This window comes from Leucoraja erinacea, unplaced genomic scaffold (assembly GCF_028641065.1).
Source record: "Leucoraja erinacea ecotype New England unplaced genomic scaffold, Leri_hhj_1 Leri_237S, whole genome shotgun sequence".
In the NCBI taxonomy this organism is placed as follows: Eukaryota; Metazoa; Chordata; class Chondrichthyes; order Rajiformes; family Rajidae; genus Leucoraja; species Leucoraja erinaceus.
This window is the reverse complement of record NW_026576138.1, coordinates 165001-177012: the sequence shown is the minus strand read 5'-3', so window position 1 is coordinate 177012 and position 12012 is coordinate 165001. Positions and strand designations below refer to the sequence as shown.

Below are 12012 nucleotides of genomic sequence, written 5' to 3'. Positions count from 1 at the left end.
ATATAAAAATTAAAAATAGAATTAATACATGCGAACACTGCATATGTTTGAGGATCACTGATTTTTCAGGTGGGGTTACTCCTGGGTGGTATAGACGGGGTGTTAAAGAAAGCTTTTGTTATGCTGGCCTTTATAAATCAGAGCATTGAGTATAGAAGCTGGCATGTAATGTTAAAATTGTACAAGGCATTGGTGAGACCAAATCTAGAGTATGGTGTACAATTTTGGTCGCCCAATTATAGGAAGGATGTCAACAAAATAGAGGGAGTACAGAGGAGATTTACTAGAATGGTAGGTTACACAAAAAAGCTGGAGAAACTCAGCGGGTGCAGCAGCATCTATGGAGCGAAGGAAATAGGCAACGTTTCGGGCCGAAACCCTTCTTCAGACTTACTAGAATGGTGCCTGGGTTTCAACAACTAAGTTACAGAGAAAGGTTGAATAAGTTAGGTCTTTATTCTCTGGAGCGCAGAAGGTTAAGGGGGGACTTGATAGAGGTATTTAAAATGATGAGAGGGATAGGCAGAGTTGATGTGGACAAGCTTTTCCCACTGAGAATAGGGAAGATTCAAACAAGAGGACATGACTTCAGAATTAAGGGACAGAAGTTTAGGGGTAACATGAGGGGGGAACTTCTTTACTCAGAGAGTGGTAGCGGTGTGGAATGAGCTTCCAGTGGAAGTGGTGGAGGCAGGTTCATTGGTATCATTTAAAAATAAATTGGACAGGCATATGGATGAGAAGGGAATGGAGGGTTATGGTATGAATGCAGGCAGGTGGGACTAAGGGAAAATAATTGTTCGGCACGGACTTGTAGGGCCGAGATGGCCTGTTTCCGTGCTGTAATTGTTATATGGTTATATGGTTATATGAGTTGCTTCCATACAGACTCGTATTCCATTCCGACCAAAGATTATAGAGGAGCAAGATAAACCACTCGACGAAAAAGCTTTTAGGGTTTTTTTTGAATGGGCTGCTGTCATGGCGTACACATCTACCAGCGTAGCGAGCCGTTCTGCTATAGTGCTCGAATCGCCAATGTAAGCGATTCAAGCATTTTACAGCACTCTTTCTTCAAGACGAAAGGTAAGAAAAAAAAATAGAACTTTCTGTCTTGAGGCCGATCTCTTCCTAGAGCTCAGGTCGCGGAGCCAGAAGAATTGCTCTGATCGCTGGCCTGCGGACTATAACACTCTGAAGCCCCGGTCTCCAGTAGGAGGCGGCCGATTCAGAACCTCCAAGCCGCGGAGATCTCGAATCGGCTTGTGTTTAAGCCGGTTTGAAATAGTGTTAAAAATACAGGATAAATTGTGTTAAATATACACAATATACACGATCAATGGTGTTTAAAATACATGATAAATAGAGTTATAGGGAACAATGACATGCCACGAGGAGCACACATTAAAGCCTTAATTCCCTTCCAAGTGTATGATGACTGTAACACATATAATCCTATTCTTATGATCCTGACAATGTATTATATTATATAAGACATTTTTTGGTACATGAGCAAGTTATTAGAAAGTCTTCTTTTATAGATCTAGACTTAGCACAATAATAAAGGTAGACAAAAATGCTCCAGCTCCATAAGAATTTCTCCAGCATTTTTGTCTACCTTCGATTTTCCAGCATCTGCAGTTCCTTCTTAAACAATAATAAGGGTATCAATTTTTACACTGCTGTACATTTTTGGTTTTGTTCTTGTCGTAAGGCAGGCATGGTATTTATTGTAAGCTCTTCTACATTTAAGTTAAATTAAGTCGTCAAGAGAGTTTATTGTCATGTGTCCCAGATAGGACAATGAAATTCTTGCTTTGCTTCAGCACAATAGAACATAGTAGGCATGAATACAGACTTTATTCAGTAGGCATAAATTGACCTACTTGAGGAAAAATGCATCTTCAATATACATGTCTCTCCCCACCCCTGAAAGCAATTGCATTTAAGTGATATATCATCCATTCTGCAGTTATGTAGTTATAATCAGATTTGTTCTTATGTTAATTCTATATGATATTTTACTGTAATTTCAGATGTTGACAGTGGGTCCAGAATACTTGTTGATAAGATCTCCTATAGCGAACTATCTTGGCATGTTGGCTTCATTTATATTTTATTCACTATATTAGGATTTCAGAGAGAGGTTGAATGAAAGAAAAAAAAGTTCAACAAAATTAGATCACAAGAAAGAAACTAGAAAAACATACATATGTATGTGTTATATATTTATATACATATATATCACACATATATATGCATTATATGTACACATCATATAATGAATATATGTGTTTATATATATAAGAAATTAGAGAATTATGTATGCGTGTTATATAATTATATACATCAATATCACATTTATATATCTGTGTATCATATATATAATATATGTGTTTATAAAATATAAATATAGGGAATTATATTGGCTTATGGCTTATGTTCCTTATATCTTATAGCAAAATATAAAGGCAAATATAATTGTCATTATGGCTTATGTACATCATGAGAATGGCTCATGTACATCATGAGTTGCTTTAAATCACAGTTGCTTCTGATCTATGAGGAACTTTGAAATATTATCTCTATCTTGCCACTCACGCACAGCCACACACACATACCGTTCCCCCACAACACCGATTAAACAAAAGATGATAGAATGAATATGGTCCAGAAACCTTTCATTGAGCATTGCTGCTCATTTTATATGCAGTTTCCCTTTTTAATTGTTTTTTTAAAAGGAGCACCTTATTTATTATAAACAAAGATAATAATAGTCTAACAATGAAGGCTAAGAAAACAAGATAAACTGCAAAATCCAATGGACTGACGTGGATTAAACCAAAGATCTTAGAGCAGAGCAAGATAGGCCACTCCTGTGAAATACAATGGGCTGACGTGTAGTAGCTACGGAGGGGATCCTGGGCATTTTCCCCCGTTTTAGTAACCGGAGCCTACCCGACCCGACCCGACTCGCAGTGTAATCAATGTTGCGGGGCAACAGTTTGTGTGTGTGATATAGGGTTAGATTCATAATTCTGTCAGCTCATACTTCTTGTCAAGAATAAAATTTGGCTGGTAATTGCCTTTTATTAAAATGTTTTTTAAATCATTTATTTTAAATGGCTCACAAGCAGTGTTTGAGTTGATTTTGTAGTAACCGAAACCGACCCGACTCGCAGGGTAATTGACATTGCGGGGGAAATTTCTGTGTGTGATATAGGGTTAGATTCATAATGATGTTAGTTCATAATTCTGTTAATTCTTGTTAAACAATAAAATGTTTATAAACACACATACATGGATGTGATATAAATGTATAGAATCATATAACACACACAATTATATTTCTTCTGATCCGTACTACACGTCAGCCCATTGGATTTCGAAGGAGTGGTCTATCTTGCTCCTCTATAATCTTTGATTCCGACTACGTTGAGAATTCTGTGAATTGTTTCCTTGAATTCCTACTTGTGTGCATTAGAGAGCATGTTGACTGGTTGCATCATGGCCTGGTTCGGCAACTTGAAGTGCCGAGGAGAGGAGAAGACTGCTCAATGTTGTGAACACTGCCCAGTCCATCGCGGGTTCTGACCTCCCCACCATCGAAGGGAGTTTCCGTGTTCGCTACCTCAAAAAGGCAGCCAGCATCATCAAAGATCCAATCGGTAATGTCCAGGTTCAGGAACAGCTTCTTTAATAGCCTAATGGCTATTTAACACCCATTATGCTATTAAACACTACAACCTCAAATGGGTGTAATGAGAGTATTACTGTTATTATTGCACTATTATTGCTTATTTGTTTTTCTGTGTACGTGTGTGTGTGTGCCCACAATGAAACTTTTCCCATTTATTTTGTTGTTTAGAGTGTACTGTGTTTTACATATTCTGTAGCTGCTGCAAGTAAGAATTGTATCGTTCTACTTGGGACACATGACAATAAAACACTCTTGACTATATTTCCATACTGAATAAAGTTTATTTAGGAGGGGAAATATCTGCTGACAGACAGGTGGTTGTGTCCCTTTGCCTGTCGTTCTCTCTCTCCACCCCCCCCCCCCCCCCCCCCCCCCCCCCCACCCCCCCCCCCCCCCCCCCCCCCACGGCAAAGCGCCTCTGAATAGGCTGGGAGTGGGTGACCGTTTGAACATCGGTGCAGTTGGCCATCACTAATCTCACAGTTTATCTCCCGTTGCCTTTCCCCTGACACTAGTTTGAAGAAGGGTCTCGACCCGAAACGTCACCCAAGATACAAGATACAAGATACATTTAATTCCTTCTCTCCAGAGATGCTGCCTGTCCCCACTGAGTTGCTCCAGAATTCAGTGACTAATCTCACACACGCCATTCCTTTACTAATGATGATCCAATGAACAAATGCACAAAGGCACAAACCCACATTGATATTTATACTAGTCTACTCCGACGCGAAATTTGGGGATCAAAGGCAACCGGTTCAGCGCCAACCATTTTTCCACACGGTTTCTGCCCCACAGCCCATTAGCCCCACTCATGACGCCGGTCCCGGGACCCGACCCTTTTACTAATTCGAGCAGGGAATGAAGCATATCTTCAGCCATTGATTTTCATCCCAAGCACCAAAGAAGGGATACATTTTCCCCACGAATTTATTCCCGGTGAACGTGTGGAGGTGGGACTTGGTGTCCGCGTCATAAAATGAGACTGACCCCGATTCGTAACTGAAGTAAACTCCCACCCTCCCGGGGACGGGACCGGCTGAGAGAGGGATCTGGGAAGAATTGCTTGCGGAAACCTCCTCGCGATATCTCTCGATGGTCCAGAATCCTTCCTCTGGTTTCAGGTCGACCCGTCTCTTCCTCTCCACAGACTCTGCGGCGACTCCCAGACTCCAGCGGCGACTCCCCGCCACCTCCACCTCCCAGTAATGTCTCCCCGATGTGAATCCCTCCGATCCCAGCGCACAGAGACATTCCATAAACCTCTTCCTGTTGTTGCGGAGGCTTCTCCTGACCCCGGTCAATCTCACATCCATCAGGCTGCAGGACACCTCGAGCTCCGGATGCGCGCTATCCTCATCCAGGGTCACAGAGTCTGGGGGCAGGAGCAGATAATTAGAGGGGCTGTGGTATGTGAGGATTTATGGGTTAATATGATCACTAATGGAGAGATCCAGGTGGGTCACTACGGTGAGGGACTGGAGCTGGAATTCTTGACCATTGGTCCCAAGGACCTCCTTCTGCTGTTAACGAATAGATCTGCAAATGATAATAGACAATAGACAATAGGTGCAGGAGTAGGCCATTCGGCCCTTCGAGCCAGCACCGCCATTCAATGTGATCATGGCTGATCATCCACATTCAGAACCCTGTTCCTGCCTTCTCACCATATCCCCTGACTCAGGCTACCTTTAAGAGCTCTATCTAACTCTCTCTTGAAAGCATCCAGAGAATTATACAAGAATACAGGTGGTCCTTCTTAAAGATCTCCCCAAGGTGCTCCATAACAGTTCAAACAAGTTCTAGCAGCAGGAATAGGCCATTCTGCCCATCAAGGCTACTCCGCCATTCGTTCATGGCTAAAGGCATTCAGAAGGCTTTCGACAAGGTCCTATATAAGAGATTAGATTACAAAGTTAAAGCACATGGTATTGGGGGTTCAGTATTGATGTGGATAGAGAACTGGCTGGCAGACATGAAGCAAAGAGTAGGAGTAAACGGTCCTTTTCACAATGGCAGGCAGGCAGCGACTAGTGGGGTACCGCAAGGCTCAGTGCTGGGACCCCAGCTATTTACGATATATATTAATGATTTGGATTAGGGAATTGAATGAAACATCTCCAAGTTTGCGGATGACACGAAGGGGGGGGGGGGGGGGGGGGGGGGGGGGGCAGTGTTAGCTGTGAGGAGGATGCTAGGAGGCTGCAAGGTGACTTGGATAGGCTGGGTGAGTACGCAATGGAGTATTGCGTACAGTTTTGGTCTCCAAATCTGAGGAAAGACATTCTTCCATAGAGGGAGTACAGAGAAGGTTCACCAAACTGATTCCTGGGATGTCAGGACTTTCATATGAAGAATGATAGACTCGGCTTGTACTCGCTAGAATTTAGAAGTTTGAGGGGGGATCTTATAGAAACTTACAAAATTCTTAAGAGGTTGGACAGGCTAGATGCAGGAAGATTGTTCCCGATGTTGGGGAAGTCCAGAACAAGCGGTTACAGTTTAAGGATAAGGGGGAAATCTTTTGGGACCGAGATGAGAAAAACATTTTTCACCCAGAGAGTGGTGAATCTCTGGAATTCTCTGCCACAGAGGGTAGTTGTGGCAAGTTCATTGGCTATATTTACGAGGGAGTTAGATGTGGCCCTTGTGGCTAAAGGGATCAGGGGATATGGAGAGAATGCAGGTACAGGATACTGAGTTGGACGATCAGCCATGATCATATTGAATGGCGGTGCAGGCTCGAAGGGCCGAATGGCCTACTGCACCTATTTTCTATGTTTCTCTGTTTCTATCTATCTTTCCCTTTCTACCCCATTCTCCGCAGATTGTGGATGATCAACCACGATCATATTGAATGGCTGTGCTGGTTTGAAAGACCGAATGGCCTATGCCTGCACCTATCGTCTAATGTCTATTGTCTAAATCGTCTATGTGCCCTTTCCAGCTTGACAACATTTCCCCCCTAAAACGGTGCCCAGATCTGAACACACAGGTATCAGACCAGACGAGGATAGGATCGAACCCATGGTCTCTGGCGCTTTGAGGCAGTAAATCAATCCGGTACACCGCTGTGCCGCTCTAAGTTAGTAAAATACCACCTTGACCTTTAGAAATCAAATTGTGACGAAATGCTTACCCGATTTAACAGTGTCAATATATTCTCTCCACACTGCAAACGGCAAAGTGCAGTTGAAATGTCCCATCGAGAGGCTGCCTCCAGTCACCGACACTTTCTGATCTATTTCGTTAAGGCTGCAAAAAAAGTAAAGTCTGATATAAATTGATCATCGTAAACACGTGTCCAATTGGTGCAAAGTTTCAGAGAATAAATTATCCTACCTGCTCTTCCGAGAGGTTTCCTCCTGAAATGAATAAAACATAAAGATGCATTAAGTAGGAAGCAATTGATGAAGCTGGTTTGAACAGAAGATAGACACAAAAAAAGCTGCAGTAACTCAGTGGGACAGGCAGCATCTCTGGAGAGAAGGAATGGGTGACGTTTCGGGTCTGAAGGAGGGTCTCGACCCGAAACGTCACCTGCTCCTTCTCCCCGGAGATGCTGCCTGTCCCGCTGAGTTACTCCAGATTTTTGCGTCTATCTTGTGTACTGTTCTGTATTCTATTTTTAGTAGGCGGAGTCTGTGCTTGGTGACGTAAAAGGGGACGTCCTATTCACAACAAGTGTTACTCAAGATAAACAGAAAATGCTGATGTAATTCAGCGGGACAGGCAGCATCTCTGGAGGGAAGCGACACAAAAAAAAATTAGAGCCGATTGAATTTGAACAATAAACCTTAATTTTTTTATGAGCTTCTTTAATTAAAAAAAAGGTAATTTCGATTTGAGAGATAGCGGTTATTTTGCTCACCATAGAGACGGCACTCATACCATGAAGCTCTACCTGGACTGCAATATGACTCGCATCTTGGAAACAGGCCCTCCGGCCCAACTTGCCCACACCAGCCAACATGTTCCATGCATCGCTAGTCCCACCTCCCTACGTAGGGTTCATATATCCTCTCATCCTTCTAAATTCCAGAGTGTGCAAGCCCAGCCGCTCCATTCCCTCAGCATTTGATAGTCCCGCCATCCCGGGAATTAACCTTGTGAACCTACGCTGCACTCCCTCAATAGCAAGATTGTCCTTTCCCAAATTTGGAGACCAAAACTGCACACAATACTCCAGGTGTGGTCTCACTAGGGCCCTGTACAACTGCCGAAGGGTCTATTTGTTCCTATACTAAACTCCTCTTGGTATGAAGGCCAACATGCAATTCGCTTTCTTCACTGCCTGCTGTACCAACGAGTTGATAGAGGAGTTAGTTGAGTTGAGACAACATTTAAAATACATTTGGATACTCACCTTCAGGAAGATAGCTCCATCTTTCTGTTTCATCTGTTTTCCCAGATTTGCCAGCTTCCCTTGAATGGATATCAACTTATCTTGAATGTATCTAAGATTTCTTTCCATTATGCTCACGAATTTCACCTCATCTTCCTTGAGGCCTTTGATTAAGCTGTGTTCTTTCTCAGCGAGAACTTTGTGCACTTCAGCGAATTCTGAAGCCACGCGAGTCTGTAGGTAGCGCGACTGTTTCTTTTAAATGAAGAATTAGGAGAAAAGATTTTTATTGTCATCTATCCTGATACTGAACAACAAAATTCCTACTTGCAGCAGCACAACAGATATGTAAACATAGCTCTGTAAACACTATAACACTATAATAAACACCAAAAAGCGACTTACTCGTTGCAGCGGCCCCAGTCTTTTTTTTTTGTCTAGTTAAATGTAGTGTTGGTGTTTTTTTTTAATAGTGGTTTTAAATGTTTATATGTGGGGGCGGGGAGGCGGGGTGGGGGGGGGGGGGGGGGCGTTTAAAATCTCTTCCCTGTCCGGGAGACCCGACCTTTTCCCTGTCGGGTCTCCGTTGTCGCTGGGGCCTAGCACCGTGGAGCGGCCTCCAACCTGAACGACCCGGGGGCTCGGGAAACTGCGGAGCTGCGGACTACTCACCATCGTGGGGCTGGCCGGCCTCGGAGTGTGGGGAGCGGTGGTGACTCGCTGCTGCAACTCGACTCCTGGGGCTCGGAGGCTCCAGCAACGCAGCCGCAGGTCCGGTGGACTGGGACATCGGGAGCTCGCGGGTCCGGGGGGAGAGAGACCGCTTCCCGGAGCTCCCGCAACGTGACTTCTCCAGCCCGTGTCGTGGGGTTGGAACGACCCGGAGCGGGGTCGTACATCGCCCGGCGTAGCTTCATGGCCGTGGGACATTACAGCGCCCGCCGGGGGCTCCAACACTGTGACTTTTAGACCGGGAGCGGGGCCGTACATCGCCCGGCACGGCATAAAATGACCGTGGGACTTAGCATCGCCCGCCTAGGGCTTGGACATCGGGAGAGACATGGAGAAAAGGGGAGATAAAAGATTTTGCCTTCAAAATCCACTGTGATGGATGTTTGTGTGAATTGAATTGTGTGTATGTCTAGGAATTCTTTGTTTGTATGGCTGTGGAAACAGAATTTCGTTTGAGCCTCGCTGAGGCTCAAATGACAATAAATATTGTATTGTATTGTGTATTGTATTGTATTGTATGTATATATATACACAAATAATAGTGCAGAGACTAAAATAATGTCCCTAGTCCGTGTAGTTTGGAGCATATTTGAAAGTTATAGCGTTTAATACATAGCATGATGGTTGTGGGGAATAAGCTACTCCTGAACCTGGATGTTATGGTTTTCAGACTCCTATATTTAAATATTAATATTCAGCTGAGAAGATTATTGGCTGCAACCTTCCCCCCATTGACGAACTGTACACTGCAAGGGCCAGGAAGCGAGCGGGTAAGGTCATCTTTGACCCCTCTCACCCTGGCCACAAACTATTTGAATCACTTCCCTCTGGAAGGCGACTCCGGACTTTCAAAGCCGCCGCAACCAGACATAAAAACAGCTTTTTTCCACGAGTAGTAGCACTACTCAAAAAACAAAAATATGTAGCATCCTTCAGTTCTGCTATTTCATTTAATTCATATGTTTAATCCATAATGTTTTATTATGAATGTTTAATGTATTATGTGTCATTCCTAACTGTCACTGTATGTCATGTTGTCACTTGCGGGCGGAGCATCAAGGCAAAATCCTTGTATGTGAATACTTGGCCAATAAACGTATTCATAATGTATTCATTCATTATTTAATTCATTCATTCATTCAGTGTGACGAATGAAGCAAAGCTAATCGCGCGAAAGTGGTTTGTTTTACCTTAATCTTACTAATCGTCTGTTTCTGCTGCAGTTCCATTTCCTGGAATTCTGATATCTTCTTGGAGAGAGAGATGAAGGAGGATTTCATCTGATCCTGGGATTGGGAGGATAAGTGTTCATGAGCCATAGTGTCATACAGTGTTGAAACCGGCCCTTTCGCCCAACATGCCCACAACAACCAGCATGTTCCATCTACACGTCCCACCTACATGCGTTGGGCCCATATCCATCCACGTCTGTCCTATCCACCATTCAACAGAGTTAGAACATTCAAAAGAGAGCTAGATAGGGCTCTTAGGGCTAGCGGAATCAAGGGATATGGGGTGAAGGCAGGAACAGGGTACTGATTGCGGATGATCTGCCATGATCACATATGAATGGCGGTGCTGGCTCGAAGGGCCGAATGGCCTACTCCTGCACCTGTTGTCTATGTATATATGTATCGATGTATCTATCCATGTACCAGTCCTATTGCTTCTTAAACGTTGCGATAGTCCCTGCCTCAACTGCCTCCTCTGGCAGCTCGTTCCATGCACCAACCGCCCTTTGTGTGAAAAAGTTCCCCCTCAGATTCCTATAAAATTATTCCCCCTTCACGTCAATGCTCTGTCCTGTTCTCGACCCCCCTAATTTGGGCAAGATACTTTGTGCGTCTACCCGATCTATTTCTCTAATGGTTTTGTACCCTTCCAGAAGGTCACGCCTCATGCTCCTGCGCTCCAGGGAATAGAGTCCCAGCCTGCTCATCCTCTCCCTGTCGCTCAGAGCCCTGGAGTCCTGAAGCCTTTACCTTGTAGATTTCGACAGCTTCCTTAATCGGTATACAGTTGTGAGACTTGTGTTCCCGCGCATCTCGACAAATCAGGCAGATCAGCTTCTTGTCTGTGTCACAAAACAGCTTCAGCTCTTCCTCGTGTTCCTCGCAGAGGAGTTTACTTTTCTTCTCCTTCTGGCTCTGCTTTAACTTGTGTGCTTTCTCGGCCAGACTCGCCAGGGCCCAGTTGATCGCGGAAGGGATACCCGGAAATTCGCGCCTGCACTCGGGGCAGCAATGCACACTGTTCGGTTCGCAGCACCGAGTGATGCAGTGGCGACAAAAATTGTGCCCGCACTCCAGTGAAACTGGATTGGTGAAGAATTCAAGGCAGATGGAGCAAATTGTCTCCTCTGTCCAATTCTCACTCTGTGCCTTGGAAGCCATTTCGGCAACTTCCTGGTTCACGGCAAAGATACTAGAGGAGCAAGATAATCCAATGGGCTGACGTGTTGTACGTAGCGGAACGTCACGGCCGTCATTTGTTTATGCAAAACGCGACTTCCAGTATGTAATCCTCCCGCTGTGAAATCCGCTCTATCATCCTTGGTGTCATCAGTGTTGCAGGAAACAGCGTTTGATACCGCGCATCTATCACTTCACATATTTTAGTTCATGTTATTGTCAATGTTTTCCCCCTGTTCCCCCATTTCCCTCCCATCTTTCCTCCCCAGCCGCCACCTTTGTGTAGTTTCCCTTGCATTGTTTTGTGCAGCTTCCATTGAGATAAATAAAGTTCATTCTCATGGATCAGAAGCCACTTTGATTTAAAGCATCGCTATTACTTTCTTTATGTTATATGTCAGATGATGTACATAAACCATAAAGGCAATTATATATATATTTATATACATATATATATATACACATACATACACATATATATACACACATACATATATACACATATACATACACATATACATACACACATACATATATACACACACATACATACACATATATATATACTCACATACATATACATACACACACATACATACACATATATATACTCACATACATATACACACACATACATACACATATATATATACGCATACATACATACACACACATACATACACATATATATACTCACATACATATACATACACACACATACATACACATATATATACTCACATACATATACACACACATACATACACATATATGAGTAGAGGGAGTGACCGGGGTGATACTCGTCCTTGATTATGTTGGTGGCC

At 43.7% G+C, this 12012-nt stretch overlaps 1 protein-coding gene across 2 annotated transcripts; it reads right to left on the bottom strand.

The window, feature by feature from the left end:
* Positions 1-4068: 4068 nt before the first annotated feature.
* On the bottom strand, positions 4069-11230 carry LOC129716445 (zinc-binding protein A33-like). Of its 2 annotated transcripts, none has more exons than XM_055666316.1 (6): positions 10760-11230; positions 9968-10063; positions 8067-8279; positions 7043-7065; positions 6840-6955; positions 4069-5075 (listed from the first exon to the last, which is right to left on the bottom strand). In XM_055666316.1, the coding sequence occupies exons 1-6, from the start codon at positions 11168-11170 to the stop codon at positions 4546-4548; spliced, it is 1389 nt and encodes a 462-aa protein (XP_055522291.1). In that variant the 5' UTR covers positions 11171-11230; the 3' UTR covers positions 4069-4545. The 2 variants fall into 2 exon arrangements, with proteins under 2 accessions (XP_055522291.1, XP_055522290.1); XM_055666315.1 differs by having other exon boundaries at positions 8067-8300; positions 10760-11229.
* Positions 11231-12012: the final 782 nt, after the last annotated feature.

Bases quoted from the DNA above. Each gene is read 5' to 3' on its own strand.
- LOC129716445 (XM_055666315.1), bottom strand. From the start codon at position 11,170: ATGGCTTCCAAGGCACAGAGTGAGAATTGGACAGAGGAGACAATTTGC. The intron at 8,301-9,967 runs GTAAAACAAACC...TTCATTTAAAAG, and splicing joins AGACGATTAGTAAGATTAAG to AAACAGTCGCGCTACCTACA. The intron at 5,076-6,839 runs GTAAGCATTTCG...TCCTGCCCCCAG, and splicing joins TATTGACACTGTTAAATCGG to ACTCTGTGACCCTGGATGAG.